This window comes from Panulirus ornatus, chromosome 6 (assembly GCF_036320965.1).
Source record: "Panulirus ornatus isolate Po-2019 chromosome 6, ASM3632096v1, whole genome shotgun sequence".
NCBI lineage: Eukaryota > Metazoa > Arthropoda > Malacostraca > Decapoda > Palinuridae > Panulirus > Panulirus ornatus.
Genome location: NC_092229.1, coordinates 42,935,328 through 42,960,736, shown reverse-complemented (window position 1 = coordinate 42,960,736; position 25,409 = coordinate 42,935,328). Strand labels below are relative to the sequence as shown.

Sequence of the window (25,409 nt, the reverse complement as noted above, 5' to 3'; positions counted from 1 at the left end):
TGTGTATGGGGGGGGGTTGGGCCATTTCTTTCGTCTGTTTCCTTGCGCTACCTCGCAAATGCGGGAGACAGCGACAAAGTATATAAAAAAAAAAAAAAAAAAAAAAAACTAGCAAAAGTGCACATATACACCAATTCTCACAACTTGGAGACCCACTACCCAAGGATCCACCCACCTGGTTTTCATGAAAAACTGAAGTAAATAATGTAGACACAGTAATAAAGTAAAAAAAAAGTTTCAAAAACTGCATGCAGCAATAGCGGGCAATTACAAGGGCAATCACTGGCAAAAGCCGTGGCATACACAGCATTTATGTCATTTTCTAACTGGTACAGAATCCCATCACATTCACAGTTGACAGAAATGATAATTCATTTCAACAAAAGTAAATAGTCAATCCCATAAGTGAAGCTGAGGGAAAGACTTTAGGTAGTGGTGGCATAGGAGCTGGGTAATTTCAGACTAACCTTAACCAATGGGCCATTCATCCCTCTCACAGAGGCAATACAACCCAAATCTTTCTGTTGCAAAATTGTCTACACTAAGAAATCTTATGAATTAACATTCAATTTCAGGACAAATACACTAAGAGAGATATCATATTCAATAATTTTGTTCTGAAAAAAAAACTGAATTCTACAAAGATTAAACAACAAGTCCCATGGGTGAGGTAAACAGGGAATCCTTATACAACAGTGGGTCAATAATGCAAGAGTGGCAAGTAGTAGGGAGGCATGCAGAGGTATAAGTTGTGAGTCATGAAAGATGATGTGGGGTGTCTATCAAGAGAAAAATGATGTGGCATATGGATCAATTGAGATAGCATGGGGCATGGATCAAGAGAGGTGTGAGGAGTGAAGCATGGAAGCTGGAGTGGGGTCCATGATCAAGAAAGATGGTGTGGGATATGAGTCAAGAGAGATGGTATGGAGTTTGGATCAAGAGAGATGATGTGGGCTATGAATCAAAAAAGCGTATTGGTGTGAACCAAGAGTAAGGGTATGGGGTATGCATCAAGAAGGGTGTAAATCAAGACAGGGAGTGTGGAATGTGGATCAAGAGAGAGGGAGAGTGAGGTAGGAAGAGTGGCTCACAAATGGTGTTCAGTGTGGTCGAGTTGGTGTGGTGAAGAGATGATCAGAATAGGTATTGTTGGGGGTGGTCTAGGAGAGTTGGTGTGGGGTATGATGATTAAGAATGACTGTACTGGCCTGCCATGAAGAGTGGCAGCCAGGTGGGAAGAGCATCATATCCAGCCTACCACCCTGCCAATTTGATCATTCATACTCTAATCTATCTCAGGCTCACCATATCTTATCCATCATTCTATTATGATTGGTAACAATACTGTTCAGTTGATATCACAGTAGGAAGTAGTTGGTATGCAGCCAATGAACAAAGAGGTATATTACCAGTACTATCCACTTGGGTATTGGGAGGGTTAGTGAACCAGCACTTCAGTGGTTGTAAAAGTTGCACTCTGACCCAGGCAGCTGTCTTTTCTTTGTCTCACCCAAATGTGGACTACTAGCACTCTGTCTACAAACAAACAGTCTCTCCTTGTCATACATAACACTTGACAACACTCAACACACACAGCTCATTCTGCGTAACTGGATTTTCCTGTGGTGAGCATTATGTTCTAGCCCTGCCTTTTGGCAAAATGGTATGAGGAATAGATAGAAGTAGTAAGTTGGAACATTTAGGCAGCAGCATTAGGTAGAAATGTTAGGTATAAGGAGTAGGTAACAGCATTAGCTACAAATAATCAGCAGGAACATTAGGTAGGAGCCTCTGCAAACACAGCACTAGAGTTATTCTCTGCTAGTGGCCTGTTAAGGGTGAAGCACTAAATGCTAAGAAGCAGCACTGGAGTTCACTAGTTATGGAGACTCTATTGCCATGGCCAACCCTTTGAGGGAGTTCCAGTTTATGTGAGTTTACATGAGAAAGACAGACAACAGGAAGCCTAATTGGCCCACAACTGGGTTGTCTGAAAAAAAGGTAGTTAAACTTGACAAGAAAATGTAATTCCGCTCAGCAGTTTTTCAGCTATCAGTGACTCCCTGTTGCTGCATATTAGCCTTCTACTGTCACTGTTATCACTCATTTATACAGTTTATTTCTGGGGGGTTTCTCAGAGTATATCTAAATTAATGAATCATTTGTCTAAATGACTTTTGAAGGTATCTATAGTCTTAGCATTCACTACATCTAATGGCAACTTATTGCAGTGCTCAACACACCTATAGGAAAAGAATCTTTTTCCCACGTCCATACAACATCTTTAAGCTTTGGGTTTTATTTCATTTGTCCTGGTAACCATATTTTCTTGTATTTCAAAAAGTTGTTCGTGATTTACATAACTGAACTTGTTCAGAATTTTGAATACTTGGTTTAAGTTGCTGCAAAGTCTACATTTTGTATAGAAGAGATTCAAACATTTAAGCCTCTCTTTGTATGCAAGATTTCTAAGGGACGAGATCAATTTTGTCACGCATCTTTGTACTTGCTCTAATCTTTCCTTGTCTTTTATATTGTTTGGGGACCAAATGTGGACTGCATATTCAAGGTGTGGTCTTACTTGAGGATTATAGTGTGCGAATTGTTTCTGGTGTCTTGTAATCTATGTTCCTGGCTATGAAACCTAAGATTTGGTTGCCTTTTTTACATGCTGCTTGACACTATTTAGTGTACAGCTAATTGTTGCTAATGACAACTCCAAGGTCATTTGCTTTATTTACTTAGCAAGTTTCTGAATACTTTGTAGTTGTAATGTATATTCTTGTCTCCAAAATGCATAACTTTACACCTGTCTACATTAAACTTCAATTGCCTTCTGTCTGACAACTATGCAAATAAGTTAAGATCTCTTTAAATCAGTTCCCAGTTCTGCCCGTTTACAGCTCTACCTCCTGGTTTAATACTGTCACCAAATTTGGAGATCTTAGATATGAGACCAAGTTTTTGGTCATCAATGTATATCGTGAAAAGAATGGGACCTAGGACCGACTCCTGTGGCACACCACTCATTACGTTCAGCCAATCTGAGGCTTTGCTATTTAATACTACACGTTGCTTTCTTCCAGTTAGCCAGTCTATCCATGTACAGAATTCTTCACCAAACTCTGTGCTTTGAGTTTATGTAAAAGTCTCTTGTGGGGTATCTTATCAAAAGCCTTTTGGAAATCTAAATATGCTACATCAAACGGTACTGTTTTGTCCCAATTCAGATAAATAACATTGAAAAATTCCAGAAAATTTGTCAGGCAGGCTTTTCTATAAGTGAAACCATGTTGGTGGTCCAATATCATCTTTTGATCTAGAAATGTGACAATTTTATCAATTAATTTTTTCCATCATTTTACCTAACACTGATGTAAGGCTAATATGACAGTAGTTCAAGGCACACTTTGTCTCCTTTTTTTATATATAGGAGTAACATTTGCTAGTTTCCAGTTGGCACCTGACCATCCAATAGAGATTTGTTGAATATTTTTGATACGAGGTATATCAGCTGTCACCTGACCTTCCAAAATCTTGGAGCTAAGTTATCTGAGCCATTGGATTTGTTAGGATTCAGTTGGTTCAGATGTTTAAGTACTTCAGAGCTCTTTATTTCTATAAACTTCAACTCTTCATCATCAGATCTTTGAAATATTTACACTGGATGCGGCATTTGATATGTTTCTTCAATTAAGAAAACAGAGTTAAAAGAATAATTCAGTATGGTAGCCATTTCCATGTTGTCAGTAATTTGTGTATCACATTCATTTCATAATGGTTCAATTCCTTGTGTAACTGTCTTCCTTTGTCTTGTACATTTTAAGAATTCTTTAGGATTATTCTTAACTTTCAAGGAAATTCTTTTTTCTTCCTCGTATTTACTCTGGTGATTTTCATTGCTTCCCACTGATTTGAATTCCTTGTTTTCTTCTTTTGGCAAATTAGTCCTTCTATTCTCCTATTCATCAAAGATGGTTTTGAATTACAGTAAACCTTCAATTTAATGAACTAACAGGGGGAAGGGGTGTCCACTAATGCTGAAAGTCTGTGCTACATTTGTTTACAAGCTTTCTTTTAACTCCTCTATCACTGTAGGGCTTCGTGTGTGGTACAATAGTTGGGAGGCGGGCACCCAGCAGTGTGAGAACACTCACCAGGCAGTTGGAGGCAGGAGTCAGACTGAGACTGAGGTGATGCTACCACTCTCCTGTGAATGGATACTTCTTTACAATAAAGTAAAGACAGACTACCTGCTTTCATTGCACCTCTTACAAAGTGCAGTGAGTATGATTCGAACGTACACAGGAAAATCCCAAGTTATTACAAGGCTGCTCACCTTCTTCAGGAGATGCAGCGCACTCAAGGAAATCACCTAAGACAGGGGAACAAATCTAGACAGCGAGGAGATGGAAGCTTTCTGTAAAAAACAAGGAATCATGGCCAGCATCTCCTCAGCCCAATTCCTCCATTCCAATGGATGTGCCAAAGCAGCAGTAAAGGCAGCCAAATGGGTGTTGAGGGGCAACATGGGTGTTGGAGGTAGCCTGCACAACAGCAAAGCAACTCAGGCTAGCAATATCTCAACACCCCCCCCTAAGAGAGGGAGATAAGTCACACAAACAACTGGCAGCAGGAAGACAGTTGCAAGATGGTGTCCTGGTGCCCCAGCAACATTATCCGATAAAGCGGCAAAGGAGAAAAACAGGGAGTGGGCAATAACACACAGCTAAGCTTGCATGCAGGGCTGCCCAGCAGGTGACATTGCTATGCTGCCCCAGCTGTCAACGGGCACTCCTGTCTGCATGCAGGACACTGCTTCGAAGGTGTGGGACAAGTTGGGCATGGTAGTGGATGTGAAGCTGCCTAGACAATACTAAGTAAAGCTGGATGGCAGTTCCAGCCTGTCTTTGCAAAACCGACGTCACCTATGCTCCTGGGTTTTGCCAATCCCCACAACAACCGTAAGTCAAGGGGAGTACCCACCAGCAGTAGCTTTGCCCCCAATTGTGGCAATACCCAGCCTCAGGCAGCGATGGCCTCACTGTGTGAGATACTGCCCTGAACACTTGCAAGATTATGTTTGTGGTGGCCACTGTCAAGAGTGAACACACTAATTTGTTATTTCATTTTCGTTCTACTCACAAGTAAAAGAAATCCATTGTTGTTGAGCAGTGATTTGTGTGTATATTTGCCTTATGCCTTGTTGAATTTTAATTTCAATCTTTTCTTGTTTTTGTTTTTGTCACAAAAGTCACATCTAGTCACCAAAATCTCATGAGTGGGTGTAGGGTTTAGCGTGTGGTATGACAGTTGGGTAGCTGGCACCCAGCAGCATGGCAACACTTGTCAGGGCGAGCAACTGGAGGCAGGAGTCAGACTGAGATAGAGGTAATGCCATCCCTCCCCTGTGAAAGGATACTTCTTTATAATAAAGTGAGGACAGAATACCTGCTTTCATTGCACTTCTTACAATCACTTGATGCCATTATAAATTGTAAGGATTGCAAAATTATATAATAAATAAAGTCACTACACAAGGGTTGATTTAGTTTGTGTCACTGGTGAGGACAAGATCAAGAATATTTTTACCTCCAGTTGGTTTTCTACTTAACTGTTCTAGAGAAGCGTCTTCAATAAGTTGCGTTAGTCTTGTTCCCTCTTGGTCACCTGTTAACGTGTTCCAGTTTATGTCTGGACTATTGAAGTCTCCAACCATTATAACCTCTTTACTGTTTCCTATAGTTCTGATTTCACTGTATAGCATCTTATTGACATCTTTTTGCTTAGGAGGTCCATAAATAATGCTGAGATGTAGTTTACTTTTGAAATGTCAGTAATGTCAATATAAAGCGAGTCAGATGTGTGTGTTTCTACTTTGCTTATCTTAATAGCACCGAGAGTGCTATCAGTGTAGATCAAAACTCCATCACCTACCCTGTATAAGTGATCTTTCATAAATAGTTTGCATCTAGGTATTGCTAACTTGGTGAGTAAGTGTTTATTCTCAGAGTTTACCCATGTTTCTGAGACTGCAATAATGTTCAGTTTTTCATTAACTGCATCCTAGGATATAAGCTCATCATGCTTTGCAATGATGCTCCAGGCATTTGTGTATGCTATTAGACTTATTTTCCTTAGAGTTGATTTCTGGATTGAATTTGCGGGAGAGAGACGGTTCTTCATCTGCATTGGGTTCGCCACCTTACTCTGACCCCCTCAGCACTGGACATTACCAGCCTTGGTCCTGAAAGTTACCTGAGAGTTTACCTATAGCTGTGCTAACCCACTGCTTATACAGCCTGAGTTGTCCCCAACTGACCCTACTTGACCTTCCTTTGCTAATTCCTCCACCTGTTAGGTTACCGCTAATTCCAGAGGATCCCTACTGCCAAGGTCCCAACCATCCTTTAGTGCTACCCTTATACTGGTCAAACTGGACACCTTGTTACTCAGATCCCTTTCACACTCAGATTCCCCATGCATCGACCCTTCCCCCCAACAGTTACCCCCTCATACTATACCGTTCTCCTAGTTCCTTCATTAGCTCGACCAAGATTTGCTCTCCTGAGTAGTTTATCTCTATTGAAAAAAAAAGCTTGTGTTCCCATCCAATACTCTGCCAAGGCAGGTTTTCCCTATCCCATTTAAGTGAAGACCATTCCTAGTGTACAGAGAACTATCATGACTAAAATGGTCCCACAGGTCTATACTAAACATACTATCCTCCTTCCTACATCAGAGATACAGATAGATAGATAGTTAATATCATTCAGACTATTTTGTTAGACAACTATTAAAGACTAAACACAAAATATTTGTTCAGAATTTCCATCAGAATGGTGAATTAGTCACTGGTTGGGCATATCAGGACCCATTTTTACCACATACACAAGTACTTGCTTATACCAACCCCTTCTAGCAATACAGCTTTTGGTATAAATGAGGGAGATTAGTACAACAGTGTCACAATGTAGCAAATTTGCAATAATGATCTTGATATACACAGACACCTAAATTGCTCCCATTTTCACTAAAAGACAAGCTATCATGATATGACATAAGTCCAGCTGGCAGCCCATCATGGGTTACTGATGCTACAAATGCCACGCTCTCCATTCACCACATCAGTTCTCTGGTAGCATTTAAAGAGTAAAGAGGATACATCTGTCAGAAGTGGAGGGGAAAAGGAGAAAGGGGAGATCAATCTGGAGATGTAAGGATGGAGTAAAAAGAGCTCAGGGCCTGAACATGCAGGGGGAAGAAAGCTGTGCATGAGAAACAGTGAACTGGAGCAATGTGGTACACAGGGGGGAACATCAGACTAAACCAGGGCATATGAAGAAGCCAGGTGAAACCACTGAAAGATATGTGGGGCCTGGTTGTGGATAGGGGGCTGTGGTTTCAGTGAATTACACGTGACAGCTGGAGAATGAATAAGAACAAATGAGGTCTTTCTTTGTCTGTTCCTGGCACTACCTCGCCAAAATAGGAAACAGTGAACTAGTATGACAGAAATAAGATGTGTCTATATACTATTGAATACAAATGAATTTAAACAGCAACAGACACCTGGGTCATAACAAGACTGTTTGTGATAGTGGAAGAGAACAGAAACTCACAAATTAACATGAAAGAAGTAAAAAGCCATAGAGATTTTCAAAGAGGAGGACCAGTAAACTGATCTTATTGTAGCAAAAAAGATGCAAATAATTCAGTCGTGGATTTGAAGCGAAATAGTAATCAGGTCTAAGCTTAAATGTATCTATGGTAATGCTTTCAACAATCTAAATGGTAAGTCATTCAATATATCAACAAAACTGCTGAAGAAAAAGCACTCTGCCTTATTTGCAGTTAACCGTTTGCCCATGAGTTTACATACATAACCACATGTGAAATCAGACAAATCTTTCTGAATACTTGTGTTAGATCACCTCTTAACCTCCTTCTCTAAGCTAAATAGATTTAATTCATTTAGTTGGTTCTCATGGAATTTGTTTCTCAGTCTGGAAGTTATCTTGGTAGCTTATCTTTGTACTTTTCCATTCTGTTTGTATCATTCCTCAAGTAGGTTTACCAAAACTGAACACAATATTCAAGATAGGGATGCACCAGTGAATTGTAAAGAAAGAGATTTATTTCCCCGAGACAAATTCCAAGGCTCTGCCTCAGAACCCAAGAACTTTGTTCATCTTATTTACTGCTTACTTGACTTTAGGTCACCAGCAATTATCACAAACAAGTCCCTTCCTCATTTAACTTTATAACTCAACAGAATTCATATTGTAGCTTGCCTTTTAATCTTAATACCTATATGTAATACCATGCACTTATCAAAACCAAAATTCATTTGCCACCAGTCAGCCAAGTTCATCAGTATGACTATATCAGTTTGAGACTGCAAATGTATAGTTTCTGTTGTAGATTCATTTTCCAACTACGTAACATCTGCGAATCTAGAAATCTTGCAATAAAGGCCATTACCAATATCATGAATATACATGTGAAAGAGTCTTTATATGGAAAGCTTAAGCTTTATGCAAATGTATTATGTATGTACACAAATACATACAAGACTGCACCAGAATTTTATTTGTATATGCACTATTCTGTATGTCAGTATACACAATATATAAAGACATAGTCTTTTTTTTTTTTATTAAAAGAAAGAACAGAGAAGGGGGCCAGGTTAGGATATTCCCTCAAAGTCCCAGTCCTCTGTTCTTAACGCTACCTCGCTAATGCGGGAAATGGCGAATAGTATGAAAAAAAAAAATAAAATAAAAGTAAGAAGCTTTTAATGACCTAAGGAGAGCATTTAACAGAATGATGTGGGAGACACAAAAGAGTTATAAGATTCTCATAGTAGAGTAGCACTTTTGTATAACGGACATGAAGTGACAAACTTGTCTGTCTTACAGTTTTATCATGATCCGACAGCAGTGCTGACAACCTCAAAATATGTGACAGTAACACAAGAAACTTACCCAAAGCCCCATCCATCATAAGCACTTGCAAAGATTACATTGCCCTGTTCTGGTGAGAAGTAAAGCTCAGAGTCATCTATGGGGTCAATACCCCAGTCAGCAAAAATATGCTGGGCTTCGGGTGTTTCTTCTGATTCAGAGGCTTTCCTCTCCTTCTCTGATATCTTCCTTTCTCGTTCAGCTTTCTGGCGTCTTTCCACTTCTTCAGAAGTTTTACCCAAGACAGCTGTGTTGAAGAGTTCAGCCATGTATGCATTAACCTAGAAAAAAGGTTAATAATGAAATCATTACAGAAAATCAAGGAATTCTTAATGAATAGAGGGCTGAGGAAACTATCATTAATTCACTCAATTTACATATTCTATATTCTTGATAAGGAAATAATCCTTTAGAAATCTTTAAAAGTTCACATAAAGACTTATTACATTCTAGATATGATGTGCAAACAAAGATAATTTTAAAAGAAATGCAGATTTTGAAGGCTGATTTTTTTTCTGAAGTGGTGTCCTGTTAGCAATGACTGACATATTTTTGTAATATATCAACTAGGGCTTGTATAGCCCTATATTTGGCAGCAGGTTAAACTTACCCTCTGCAAACAACTCTGAGGCATCCACAGCAATATCCTTGTCTTGACAGATCTGCTTAACACCAATCAGCAACATCCATGAGGCTGACATAACTGGAAATTTTTCTATTGACTGCTCACAGCTCATACATTTTCCAGATTGAGCATACTAGTTTAAAGTGGTCAAAGAAGGTAAGAGGTTTTCTGTAAAATGTGGGGAAGGTTGGCAGGGTAAAAACTGGAAAAATGGCTCGCAGGACACTATTTCAAATTGAAAAAATATTCCAACCTTCAAAACCTACCATTTCTCTCCTTTACAGTCTTCCTTTTGGGCACTGCAAGCATACCCACATGAAAGAGAAGAGTTAGAGAAAAACTTTCAAACCAGACTAACCCCTGGGCATAAACCCTTTAATATACTTTAGTCAGGTTTATTCAAAATTCATCTCAAAAAATGGAATGATTAAGATTTGCATGACGTCCTTTCAATGGGGCCATGCTAATCTTCTTAGTAATGTCCTAATTACTGGAGCTATACTTTTTTTTTTTATTATACTCTGTCGCTGTCTCCCGCGTTTGCGAGGTAGCGCAAGGAAACAGACGAAAGAAATGGCCCAACCCACCCTATACACATGTATATACATATGTCCACACACGCAAATATACATACCTACACAGCTTTCCGTGGTTTACCCCAGACGCTTCACATGCCCTGATTCAATCCACTGACAGCACGTCAACCCCGGTATACCACATCGATCCAATTCACTCTATTCCTTGCCCTCCTTTCACCCTCCTGCATGTTCAGGCCCCGATCACACAAAATCTTTTTCACTCCATCTTTCCACCTCCAATTTGGCCTCCCACTTCTCCTCGTTCCCTCCACCTCTGACACATATATCCTCTTGGTCAATCTTTCCTTACTCATTCTCTCCATGTGCCCAAACCATTTCAAAACACCCTCTTATGCTCTCTCAACCACGCTCTTTTTATTTCCACACATCTCTCTTACCCTTACGTTACTTACTCAATCAAACCACCTCACACCACACATTGTCCTCAAACATCTCATTTCCAGCACATCCATCCTCCTGCGCACAACTATATCCATAGCCCACGCCTCGCAACCATACAACATTGTTGGAACCACTATTCCTTCAAACATACCCATTTTTGCTTTCCGAGATAATGTTCTCGACTTCCACACATTCTTCAAGGCTCCCAGGATTTTCGCCCCCTCCCCACCCTAACACGTCCAATAACACTCTCTGGCCATCGTTCCTACTTACATACGTATACTTATGTATATCTCGCTTTTTAAACCAGGTATTCCCAATCACCAGTCCTTTTTCAGCACATAAATCTACAAGCTCTTCACCATTTCCATTTACAGCACTGAACGCTCCATGTATACCAATTATTCCCTCAACTGCCACCTTACTCACCTTTACATTCAAATCACCCATCACTATAACCCAGTCTTGTGCATCAAAACCACTAACACATGCAGCTGCTCCCAAAACACTTGCCTCTCATGATCTTTCTTCTCATGCCGAGGTGCATATGCACCAATAATCACCCATCTCTCTCCATCAACTTTCAGTTTTACCCATATCAATCTAGAATTTACTTTCTTACACTCTATCACATACTCCCACAACTCCTGATTCAGGAGTAGTGCTACTCCTTCCCTTGCTCTTGTCCTCTCACTAACCCCTGACTTTACTCCCAAGACATTCCCAAACCACTCTTCCCCTTTACCCTTTAGCTTCGTTTCACTCAGAGCCAAAACATCCAGGTTCCTTTCCCCAAACACACTACCTATCTCTCCTTTTTTCTCATCTAGGTTACATCCACACAAATTTAGACACCCCAATCTGAGCCTTCGAGGAGGATGAGCACTCCTCGCATGACTCCTTCTGTTTCCCCTTTTAGAAAGTTAAAATACAAGGAGGGGAGGTTTTCTGGCCCCCCGCTCCCGTCCCCTTTAGTCGCCTTCTACGACACGTGAGGAATGCGTGGGAAGTATTCTTAATCCCCTATCCCCAGGGATAATATATATATATATATATATATATATATATATATATATATATATATATATATATATATATATATATATATATATATATATTTCTTCTTTTCTTTCGTACTATTCGCCATTTCCCGAATTAGCGAGGTAGCGTTATCAACAGAGGACTGGGCCTTAGAGGGAATATCCTCACCTGGCCCCCTTCTCTGTTCCTTCTTTTGGAAAATTAAAAAAAAAAACGAGAGGGGAGGATTTCCAGCCACCCGCTCCCTTCCCTTTTAGTCGCCTTCTACGACACGCAGGGAATACGTGGGAAGTATTCTTTCTATATATATATATATAGGAGGCAAAGGGGATAAGAGTGAGTGCTCAAATTACAGAGGTATAAGTTTGTTGAGTATTCCTGGGAAATTATATGGGAGGGTATTGATTGAGAGGGTGAAGGCATGTACAGAGCATCAGATTGGGGAAGAGCAGTGTAGTTTCAGAAGTGGTAGAGGATGTGTGGATCAGGTGTTTGCTTTGAAGAATGTATGTGAGAAATACTTAGAAAAGCAAATGGATTTGTATGTAGCATTTATGGATCTGGAGATGGCATATGATAGAGTTGATAGAGATGCTCTGTGGAAGGTATTAAGAATATATGGTGTGGGAGGCAAGTTGTTAGAAGCAGTGAAAAGTTTTTATCGAGGATGTAAGGCATGTGTACGTGTAGGAAGAGAGGAAAGTGATTGGTTCTCAGTGAATGTAGGTTTGCGGCAGGGGTGTGTGATGTCTCCATTGTTGTTTAATTTGTTTATGGATGGGGTTGTTAGGGAGGTGAATGCAAGAGTTTTGGAAAGAGGGGCAAGTATAATGTCTGTTGGGGATGAGAGACCTTGGGAAGTGAGTCAGTTGTTGTTCGCTGATGATACAGCGCTGGTGGCTGATTCATGTGAGAAACTGCAGAAGCTGGTGACTGAGTTTGGTAAAGTGTGTGAAAGAAGAAAGTTAAGAGTAAATGTGAATAATAAGAGCAAGGTTATTAGGTACAGTAGGATTGAGGGTCAAGTCAATTGGGAGGTAAGTTTGAATGGAGAAAAACTGGAGGAAGTAAAGAGTTCTAGATATGTGGGAGTGGATCTGGCAGCGGATGGAACCATGGAAGCGGAAGTGGATCATAGGGTGGGGGAGGGGGCGAAAATTCTGGGAGCCTTGAAGAATGTGTGGAAGTCGAGAACATTATCTCGGAAAGCAAAAATGGGTATGTTTGAAGGAATAGTGGTTCCAACAATGTTGGATGGTTGCGAGGCGAGGGCTATGGATAGAGTTGTGCGCAGGAGGATGGATGTGCTGGAAATGAGATGTTTGAGGACAATGTGTGGTGTGAGGTGGTTTGATCGAGTAAGTAACGTAAGGGTAAGAGAGATGTGTGGAAATAAAAAGAGCGTGGTTGAGAGAGCAGAAGAGGGTGTTTTGAAATGGTTTGGGCACATGGAGAGCATGAGTGAGGAAAGATTGACCAAGAGGATATATGTGTCGGAGGTGGAGGGAACGAGGAGAAGTGGGAGACCAAATTGGAGGTGGAAAGATGGAGTGAAAAAGATTTTGTGTGATCGGGGCCTGAACATGCAGGAGGGTGAAAGGAGGGCAAGGAATAGAGTGAATTGGAGCGATGTGGTATACCGGGGTTGACGTGCTGTCAGTGGATTGAATCAGGGCATGTGAAGCGTCTGGGGTAAACCATGGAAAGCTGTGTAGGTATGTATATTTGCGTGTGTGGACGTATGTATATACATGTGTATGGGGGGGTTGGGCCATTTCTTTCGTCTGTTTCCTTGCGCTACCTCGCAAACGCGGGAGATAGCGACAAAGTATAATAAAAAAAAATGTAATAAATAATATATATATTTTTTTTTTTTTTTTTTTTATACTTTGTCGCTGTCTCCCGCGTTTGCGAGGTAGCGCAAGGAAACAGACGAAAGAAATGGCCCAACCCCCCCCATACACATGTACATACACACGTCCACACACACAAATATACATACCTACACAGCTTTCCATGGTTTACCCCGGACGCTTCACATGCCTTGATTCAATCCACTGACAGCACGTCAACCCCTGTATACCACATCGCTCCAATTCACTCTATTCCTTGCCCTCCTTTCACCCTCCTGCATGTTCAGGCCCCGATCACACAAAATCTTTTTCACTCCATCTTTCCACCTCCAATTTGGTCTCCCTCTTCTCCTCGTTCCCTCCACCTCCGACACATATATCCTCTTGGTCAATCTTTCCTCACTCATTCTCTCCATGTGCCCAAACCATTTTAAAACACCCTCTTCTGCTCTCTCAACCACGCTCTTTTTATTTCCACACATCTCTCTTACCCTTACGTTACTTACTCGATCAAACCACCTCACACCACACATTGTCCTCAAACATCTCATTTCCAGCACATCCATCCTCCTGCGCACAACTCTATCCATAGCCCATGCCTCGCAACCATACAACATTGTTGGAACTACTATTCCTTCAAACATACCCATTTTTGCTTTCCGGGATAATGTTCTCGACTTCCACACATTTTTCAAGGCTCCCAAAATTTTCGCCCCCTCCCCCACCCTATGATCCACTTCCGCTTCCATGGTTCCATCCGCTGACAGATCCACTCCCAGATATCTAAAACACTTCACTTCCTCCAGTTTTTCACCATTCAAACTCACCTCCCAATTGACTTGACCCTCAACCCTACTGTACCTAATAACCTTGCTCTTATTCACGTTTACTCTTAACTTTCTTCTTCCACACACTTTACCAAACTCCGTCACCAGCTTCTGCAGTTTCTCACATGAATCCGCCACCAGCGCTGTATCATCAGCGAACAACAACTGACTCACTTCCCAAGCTCTCTCATCCCCAACAGACTTCATACTTGCCCCTCTTTCCAAGACTCTTGCATTTACCTCCCTAACAACCCCATCCATAAACAAATTAAACAACCATGGAGACATCACACACCCCTGCCGCAAACCTACATTCACTGAGAACCAATCACTTTCCTCTCTTCCTACACGTACACATGCCTTACATCCTCGATAAAAACTTTTCACTGCTTCTAACAACTTGCCTCCCACACCATATATTCTTAATACCTTCCACAGAGCATCTCTATCAACTCTATCATATGCCTTCTCCAGATCCATAAATGCTACATACAAATCCATTTGCTTTTCTAAGTATTTCTCACATACATTCTTCAAAGCAAACACCTGATCCACACATCCTCTACCACTTCTGAAACCACACTGCTCTTCCCCAATCTGATGCTCTGTACATGCCTTCACCCTTTCAATCAATACCCTCCCATATAATTTACCAGGAATACTCAACAAACTTATACCTCTGTAATTTGAGCACTCACTCTTATCCCCTTTGCCTTTGTACAATGGCACTATGCACGCATTCCGCCAATCCTCAGGCACCTCACCATGAGTCATACATACATTAAATAACCTTACCAACCAGTCAACAATACAGTCACCCCCTTTTTTAATAAATTCCACTGCAATACCATCCAAACCTGCTGCCTTGCCGGCTTTCATCTTCCGCAAAGCTTTTACTACCTCTTCTCTGTTTACCAAATCATTTTCCCTAACCCTCTCACTTTGCACACCACCTCGACCCAAACACCCTATATCTGCTACTCTGTCATCAGACACATTCAACAAACCTTCAAAATACTCATTCCATCTCCTTCTCACATCACCACTACTTGTTATCACCTCCCCATTTACGCCCTTCACTGAAGTTCCCATTTGCTCCCTTGTCTTACGCACCCTATTTACCTCCTTCCAGAACATCTTTTTATTCTCCCTAAAATTTACTGATAGTCTCTCACCCCAACTCTCATTTGCCCTTTTTTTCACCTCTTGCACCTTTCTCTTGACCTCCTGTCTCTTTCTTTTATACTTCTCCCACTCAATTGCATTTTTTCCCTGCACAAATCGTCCAAATGCCTCTCTCTTCTCTTTCACTAATACTCTTACTTCTTCATCCCACCACTCACTACCCTTTCTAAACAGCCCACCTCCCACTCTTCTCATGCCACAAGCATCTTTTGCGCAATCCATCACTGATTCCCTAAATACATCCCATTCCTCCCCCACTCCCCTTACTTCCATTGTTCTCACCTTTTTCCATTCTGTACACAGTCTCTCCTGATACTTCTTCACACAGGTCTCCTTCCCAAGCTCACTTACTCTCACCACCTTCTTCACCCCAACATTCACTCTTCTTTTCTGAAAACCCATACTAATCTTCACCTTAGCCTCCACAAGATAATGATCAGACATCCCTCCAGTTGCACCTCTCAGCACATTGACATCCGAAAGTCTCTCTTTCGCACGCCTGTCAATTAACACGTAATCCAATAACGCTCTCTGGCCATCTCTCCTACTTACATAAGTATACTTATGTATATCTCGCTTTTTAAACCAGGTATTCCCAATCATCAGTCCTTTTTCAGCACATAAATCTACAAGCTCTTCACCATTTCCATTTACAACACTGAACACCCCATGCATACCAATTATTCCCTCAACTGCCACACTACTCACCTTTGCATTCAAATCACCCATCACTATAACCCGGTCTCGTGCATCAAAACCGCTAACACACTCATTTAGCTGCTCCCAAAACACTTGCCTCTCATGATCTTTCTTCTCATGCCCAGGTGCATATGCACCAATAATCACCCACCTCTCTCCATCAACTTTCAATTTTACCCATATTAATCGAGAATTTACTTTCTTACATTCTATCACATACTCCCACAACTCCTGTTTCATGAGTATTGCTACTCCTTCCCTTGCTCTTGTCCTCTCACTAACCCCTGACTTCACTCCCCAGACATTTCCAAACCACTCTTCCCCTTTACCCTTGAGCTTCGTTTCACTCAGAGCCAAAACATCCAGGTTCCTTTCCTCAAACATACTACCTATCTCTCCTTTTTTCACATCTTGGTTACATCCACACACATTTAGGCACCCCACTCTGAGCCTTCGAGGAGGATGAGCACTCCCCGCGTGACTCCTTCTTCTGTTTCCCATTTTAGAAAGTTAATACAAGGAGGGGAGGATTTCCGGCCCCCCGCTCCCGTCCCCTCTAGTCGCTTTCTACGACACGCGAGGAATACGTGGGAAGTATTCTTTCACCCCTATCCCCAGGGATAATATACATATATATATACACACACACACACACACACACACACACACACACACACACACGCGCGCACACACACACACACACTCACATACATATATATACATATGAAAAATGTAAGAAACAATTTAGAAAACAAACTTTTAGCTTGAAATGAATGAAAAAATGAACGTCACATAATGGTTTAACCTCTATGTGACGTTCATTTTTTCATTCATTTCAAGCTAAAAGTTTGTTTTCTAAATTGTTTCTTACATTTTTCATATATATATATATATATATATATATATATATATATATATATATATATATATATATATATATATATATATATTATCCCTGGGGATAGGGGAGAAAGAATACTTCCCACGCATTCCTCACGTGTTGTAAAAGGCGACTAGAGGGGACGGGAGCAGGGGGCCAGAAATCCTCCCCTCCTTGTATTTAAACTTTCTAAAAGGGGAAACAGAAGAAGGAGTCACGCGGGGAGTGCTCATCCTCCTCGAAGGCTCAGATTGGGGTGTCTAAATGTCTGTGGATGTAACCAAGATGTGAAAAAAGGAAAGATAGGTAGGATGTTTGAGGAAAGGAACCTGGATGTTTTGGCTCTCAGTGAAACGAAGCTCAAGGGTAAAGGGGAAGAGTGGTTTGGGAATGTCTTTGGAGTAAAGTCAGGGGTTAGTGAGAGGACAACAGCAAGGGAAGGAGTAGCACTACTCCTGAAACAGGAGTAGTGGGAGTATGTGATAGAGTGTAAGAAAGTAAATTCTAGATTAATATGGGTAAAACTGAAAGTGGATGGAGAGAGATGGGTGATTATTGGTGCATATGCACCTGGGCACAAGAAGAAAGATCATGAGAGGCAGTGTTTTGGGAGCATCTGAATGAGTGTGTTAGTGGTTTTGATGCACAAGACCGGGTTATAGTGATGGGTGATTTGAATGCAAAGGTGAGTAATGTGGTAGTTGAGGGAATAATTGGTATACATGGGGTGTTGAGTGTTGTAAATGGAAATGGTGAAGAGCTTGTAGATTTATGTGCTGAAAAGGGACTGGTGATTGGGAATACCTGGTTTAAAAAGCGAGACATACATAAGTATACGTATGTAAGTAGGAGAGATGGCGAGCGAGTGTTATTGGATTACGTGTCAATTGATAGGCGAGCGAAAGACTTTTGGATGTTAATGTGCTGAGAGGTGCAACTGGAGGGATGTCTGATCATTATCTTGTGGAGGCGAAGGTGAAGATTTGTATGGGTTTTCAGAAAAGAAGAGAGAATGTTGGGGTGAAGAGAGTGGTGAGAGTAAGTGAGCTTGGGAAGGAGACTTGTGTGAGGAAGTACCAGGAGAGACTGAGTACAGAATGGAAAAAGGTGAGAACAAAGTAGGTAAGGGGAGTGGGGGAGGAATGGGATGCATTTAGGGAAGCAGTGATGGCTTGCGCAAAAGATCCTTGTGGCATGAGAAGCGTGGGAGGTGGGTTGATTAGGCATGAGAAGTGTGGGAGGTGGGTTGATTAGAAAGGGTAGTGAGTGGTGGGATGAAGAAGTAAGATTATTAGTGAAAGAGAAGAGAGAGGTATTTGGACGATTTTTGCAGGGAAAAAATGCAAATGAGTGGGAGATGTATAAAAGTAAGAGGCAGAAGGTCAAGAGAAAGGTGCAAGAGGTGAAAAAGAGGGCAGATGAGAGTTGGGGTGAGAGAGTATCATTAAATTTTAGGGAGAATAAAAAGATGTTTTAGAAGGAGGTAAATAAAGTGCGTAAGACAACGGAACAAATGGAACTTCAGTGAAGGGGGCTAATGGGGCGGTGATAACAAGAAGTGGTGATGTGAGAAGGAAATGGAGTGAGTATTTTGAAGGTTTGTTGAATGTGTTTGATGACAGAGTGGCAGATATAGGGTGTTTTGGTCGAGGTGGTGTGCAAAGTGAGAGGGTGGGAAAATGATTTGGTAAACAGAGAAGAGGTAGTAAAAGCTTTGTGGAAGATGAAAGCCGGCAAGGCAGTAGGTTTGGATGGTATTGTAGTGGAATTTATTAAAAAAGGGGTTACTGTATTTTTGACTGGTTGGTAAGGTTATTTAATGTATGTATGATTCATGGTGAGGTGCCTGAGGATTGGCAGAATGCTTGCATAGTGTCATTGGACAAAGGCAAAGGGGATAAGAGTGAGTGCTCAAATTACAGAGGTATAAGTTTGTTGAGTATTCCTGGTAAAGTATATGGGAGGGTACTGATTGAGAGAGTGAAGGCATGTACAGAGCATCAGATTGAGGAAGAGCAGTGTGGTTTCAGAAGTGGTAGAGGATGTGTGGATCAGGTGTTTGCTTTGAAGAATATATGTGAGAAATACTTAGGAAAGCAAATGGATTTGTATGTAGCATTTATGGATCTGGAGAAGGCATATGACAGAGTTGATAGAGGTGCTCTGTGGAAGGTACCAAGAATATATGGTGTGGGAGGCAAGTTGTTAGCAGTGAAAAGTGTTTATCAAGGATGTAAGGCATGTGTACATGTAGGAGAAGAGGAAAGTGATTGGTTCTCAGTGAATGTACGTTTGCGGCAGGGGTGTGTGATGTCTCCATGGTTGTTTAATTTGTTTATGGATGGGGTTGTTAGGGAGGTGAATGCAAGAGTTTTGGAAAGAGGGGCAAGTATGCAGATTGTTGTGGATGAGAGAGCTTGGGAAGTGAGTCAGTTGTTGTTCGCTGATGATACAGCGCTGGTGGCTGATTCATGTGAGAAACTGCAGAAGCTGGTGACTGAGTTTGGTAAAGCGTGTGAAAGAAGAAAGTTAAGAATAAATGTGAATATGGGTAAGGTTATTAAGTACAGTAGGGTTGAGGGTCAAGTCAATTGGGAGGTAAGTTTGAATGGAGAAAAACTGGAGGAAGTAAAATGTTTTAGATATCTACGAGTGGATCTGGCAGCGGATGGGACCATGGAAGTGGAAGTGGGGAGGGGGCGAAAATTCTTGGAGCCTTGAAGAATGTTTGGAAGTCGAGAACATAATCTTGGAAAGCAAAAATGGGTATGTTTGAAGGAATAGTGGTTCCAACAATGTTGTATGGGTGTGAGGTGTGGGCTATGGATAGAGTTGTGCGCAGTAGGGTGGATGTGCTAGAAATGAGATGTTTGAGGACAATATGTGGTGTAAGGTGGTTTGATTGAGTAAGTAATGTAAGGGTAAGAGAGATGTGTGGAAATAAAAAGAGTGTGGTTGAGAGAGCAGAAGAGGGTGTTTTGAAATGGTTTGGGCATATGGAGAGAATGAGTGAGGAAAGATTGACCAAGAGGATATATGTGTCAGAGGTGGAGGGAACGAGAAGTGGGAGACCAAATTGGAGGTGGAAAGATGGAGTGAGGAAGATGTTGAGTGATCAGGGCCTGAACATGAAGGAGGGTGAGAGGTGTGCAAGGAATAGAGTGAATTGGAACGATGTGGTATACCGGAGTCGACGTGCTGTCAATGGATTGAACCAGGGAACATGAAGCGTCTGGGGTAAACCATGGAGAGTTCTGTGGGGCCTGGATGTGGAAAGGGAGCTGTGGTTTCGGTGCATTATTACATGACAGCTAATGACTGAGTGTGAACGAATGGGGCCTTTGTTGTCTTTTCCTAGTGCTACCTTGCACACATGCGGGGAGAGGGGTTTGTTGTTCCATGTGTGGCAAGGTGGCGATGGGAATAAATAAAGGCAGACAGTGTGAATTATGTACATGTGTATATATGTATATGTCTGTGTGTGTATATATATGTGTACATTGAGATGTATAGGTATGTATATTTGCGTGTGTGGACGTGTATGTATATACATGTGTATGTGGGTGGGTTGGGCCATTCTTTTGTCTGTTTCCTTGCGCTACCTCGCTAACGCGGGAGACAGTGACAAAGCAAAATATAAATAATAAATAATATATATATATTATTAGGTACAGTAGGGTTGAGGGTCAAGTCAATTGGGAGGTGAGTTTGAATGGAGAAAAACTGGAGGAAGTGAAGTGTTTTAGATATCTGGGAGTGGATCTGGCAGCGGATGGAACCATGGAAGCGGAAGTGGATCATAGGGTGGGGGAGGGGGCGAAAATTCTGGGGGCCTTGAAGAATGTGTGGAAGTCGAGAACATTATCTCGGAAAGCAAAAATGGGTATGTTTGAAGGAATAGTGGTTCCAACAATGTTGTATGGTTGCGAGGCGTGGGCTATGGATAGAGTTGTGCGCAGGAGGATGGATGTGCTGGAAATGAGATGTTTGAGGACAATGTGTGGTGTGAGGTGGTTTGATCGAGTGAGTAACGTAAGGGTAAGAGAGATGTGTGGAAATAAAAAGAGCGTGGTTGAGAGAGCAGAAGAGGGTGTTTTGAAGTGGTTTGGGCACATGGAGAGGATGAGTGAGGAAAGATTGACCAAGAGGATATATGTGTCGGAGGTGGAGGGAACAAGGAGAAGAGGGAGACCAAATTGGAGGTGGAAAGATGGAGTGAAAAAGATTTTGTGTGATCGGGGCCTGAACATGCAGGAGGGTGAAAGGAGGGCAAGGAATAGAGTGAATTGGAGCGATGTGGTATACCGGGGTTGACGTGCTGTCAGTGGATTGAATCAAGGCATGTGAAGCGTCTGGGGTAAGCTATGGAAAGCTGTGTAGGTATGTATATTTGCGTGTGTGGACGTATGTATATACATGTGTATGGGGGGGTTGGGCCATTTCTTTCGTCTGTTTCCTTGCGCTACCTCGCAAACGCGGGAGACAGCGACAAAGTATAATAAAAAAAAAAAAAAAAAAATATATATATATATATATATATATATATATATATATATATATATATATATATATATATATATATATATATATATATTATCCCTGGGGATAGGGGAGAAAGAATACTTCCCACGTATTCCCTGCGTGTTGTAGAAGGCGACTAAAAGGGAAGGGAGCGGGTGGCTGGAAATCCTCCCCTCTCGTTTTTTTTTTTGATTTTCCAAAAGAAGGAACAGAGAAGGGGGCCAGGTGAGGATATTCCCTCTAAGGCCCAGTCCTCTGTTGATAACGCTACCTCGCTAATGCGGGAAATGGCGAATAGTACGAAAAGAAAAATATATATATATATATATATATATTTCTTTTTTTTTCAGACTATTCGCCATTTCCCGCGATAGCGAGGTAGCGTTAAGAACAGAGGACTAGGCCTTTGAGGGAATATCCTCACCTGGCCCTCTTCTCTGTTCCTTCGTTTGGAAAAAAAAAAAAAAAAACGAGAGGGGAGGATTTCCAGCTCCCCGCTCCCTTCCCTTTTAGTCGCCTTCTACGACACGCAGGGAATACGTGGGAAGTATTCTTTCTCCCCTATCCCCAGGGAGCATATATATATATACATATATATATATATATATATATATATATATATATATATAGGGGTGTGTATATGAGTGGATGGGCTATTTTCCGTCTGTTTCCTGGCAGTACCTCGCTGATGCAGGAAATGGCGATCAAGTATAATAAAAATAATACGGCATTAAACTTAGTGGAATATGTGATCGTAGCTGGTATAAACAGACGAAGTGGCAACTTAAGACATTGATGCTTTCAGCAGGTGATGGCCTTATAATGCCCAAATTTTATCCTAGCACAGAATATCAATTTGAGATAACTGCAGAATCTGATAATCGAAAAAACATTGAATGCCTGGGATTTGTGTGTGCGGTTCTGATGTGTGGGAAGAGCGTAGGAGATAGATAAGTAGCCATTAGGTGATTACAGCCTAGGGAAAGGCATGCAGCAGACATGTTCATGTTTACAGATATCTGCTGACCTTGAGGTTGTTGAGGCTATCAGGTGCTTTACAACTTATTTATCAAGGGCAAAATATATGGTGTGGAAATAATAATGGTCATTAAAAATGCTGATTATCCCTGGGGATAGGGGAGAAAGAAAACTTCCCATGTATTCTCTGCGTGTCATAACAGGTAACTAAGAGCAGAAGGAGCAAGGGCTGGAAATCCTCCCCTCCCATTTTGAATTTTCCAAAATCAGGAACAGAGAAGGGGACCAAGTGAGGATATTCCCTGTAAGGTTTTGTCCTCTTCTTAATGCTACCTTGCTAAAGTGGGAAATGGCAAATATGCATGAAAAAAAAAAAAAATGCTGATACAAACAAATAAAACCTAAACACACATTTAAAGGGAGAGTCATGATAAGGACGTTGGTAATGCACTGAACACACTGCACTGTGATACATACTTTAAGTGATGGCTAATAATAACAGAAATGGTTAATAACAGTGAAAGAGACCTAAGAATATAAGCCCACACACTTAAAACATATACTTGTATGGATCAGCTCTATGGGATCCAGCAGGTCATACACAGTCACATTTGCTGAAATATAATTATGTCCGTTAATTATTGCTCTGTTTGACGTAAGCCATCAATGTAGCTCCTGACCTGCAGGGCCAAGATGTCCGCGTGAGTTTATTGGGAGTAGGATGGACTAGCATGTCCTGTTAACATAACCTCTTGGTTGTTCTACTCTTAATCACTGTGTCAGTCAATGGAACCATTTGACTGTCTCCAACACCTCTAAATCCAAAGAAAATACCACTGATTTTGGTCATTTCTCTAATCACACACACATCAAAGTGCCCCTATAGATCGTGACTTCTCCAGTGATACATACATAATCAAGGAAGCGGATACTATAAGCAGTTTACTGCATTTTAATTGTCAGCTGAAAAGTATGTAACACAATGATAGAGGAAAAAACAACTCCAAATTTCTTTTACCATCATACATTACATTAGGAGTGTGTATGAGCCTGGTGTAGTATAAGGGCTCCTTGTAAGGTGTGCAACATTATGGTTTATCTTAATTTTGGTAGAGGTTTTTCAACCATTACCAGACCAGTACACATATCCCATACCTGTCAGGTCTCTCTGAATTTCTTAAGTAGACTGAACGTATTCATACTTGCTAGCCTTCACCCATTCCCGGCACCACCCCGCCCCACAGGAAAAAGCATCGCCATCCCCTCTGTCAGCGAGGTAGCGCCAGGAAACATGAAAAAAGGCTACATCCGCTCATACTCATTCTCTAGCTGTCATGCATAATGTACTGAAACCACAGCTCCCTGTCCGCACTCAGGCCCCACAGAACTTTCCATGATTTTACCCTGAGTGTTTCATATGCCCTGGTTAAGTTCACGGACACCATGATGACCCCTGTATACCACAATGTTCCAATTCACTCTATTCTGTGCACAACTTTCATCCTTCTGCAAGTTTAGGCCCTGATCACTCAAAATCCTTTTCATTCCATCCTTCCACCTCCAATTTGGTCTCCTGCTTCTCCTTGTTCCCTCCACCTCTGAACCATTCATCCTCTTTGTCAACCTTTCCTCACTCAATCTCTCCATATGTCCAAACCATTTGAACACGCTCTCTTCTGCTCTCTCTACCATGCTCTTTTTATTGCTACACATCTCCCTTATCCTTACATTACTTACTTGATAAAACCATCTCAAACCACATTTTGTCTTCAAACATTTCATTTCCAATACATATATCTTTGTCAACCTTTCCACACTCATTCTCTCCATATGTCCAAACCATTTCAACACGCCTTCTTCTGCTCTCTCAACCACACTCTTTTTATCACCACATATCTCTCTTATCCTTTCATTAATAACTCCATCAAACCACCTCACACCACATATTGTCCTCAAACATTTCATTTCCAACACATCCACTCTCCTCCGCACAACCCTATCTATAGCCCCTGCCTTGCAACCATATGATATTGTTGGAACTACGAATCCTTCAAAAATACCCATTTTTGCTCTCCAAAATAACATTCTCTCTTTTCACACATTCTCCATCACTCTCAGAACCTTTGCCTCCTCCACTACCCTACCTTCTGCTTCCATGGTTCCATTTGCTGCCAAGTCCACTCCCAGATATCTAAAACACTTCATTTCCCTAATTTTTCATCATTCAAACTTACATCCCAACTAACTTGTCCCTTAACCCTGATGAACCTAATAACTTTGTTTTTATTCACATTTATGCTCAACTTTCTCCTTTCACACACTTTTCCAAACTCAGTCACCAACTTCTGCGGTTTCTCACTTGAATCAGCCACTAGTGCTGTATCATCAGCGAACAACAACTAACTCACTTCCCAGGCCCTCTCATCCCAAACAGACTGCATACTTGCTACCTCTCCAAAACTCTTGCATTTACTTCCCTAACCACCCCATCCATTAACAAATTAAACAACTAAGGTGACATCACACACCCCCTGCTGTAGATCAACCTTCACTAGGAACCAATCACTCTTCTCTCTTCCTACTCGTACACATGCCTTATACCCTTCCTAAAAACTCACTGCTTCTAGCAGCTTAACTTCCATATCATATATTCTTAATAACTTCTCCAGATTCATAAATGCTACATACAAACCCATCTGTTTTTCTAAGTATTTCTCACACACATTCTTCAAAGCAAACACCTGATCCATACATCTTCTACCACTTCTAAAACCACACTGCTCCTCCCAAATCTGATGCTCTGTACATGCCTTCACCCACTCAATCAATACCTCCCATAAAATTTTCTAGG

The 25,409-nt window shown here is 41.3% G+C and overlaps 1 protein-coding gene across 1 annotated transcript in view; it reads right to left on the bottom strand.

Annotated features, from left to right (window-relative positions):
• The window catches only part of LOC139749169 (elongation factor-like GTPase 1), a 125,355-nt gene that overhangs the window by 51,278 nt on the left and 48,668 nt on the right, over positions 1-25,409 (bottom strand). Inside the window, exon 5 of the mRNA XM_071662825.1 lies at positions 8,991-9,250. Within this exon, the coding sequence (XP_071518926.1) occupies positions 8,991-9,250 (260 nt within the window). The remainder of the gene's footprint in view (positions 1-8,990; positions 9,251-25,409) is intronic.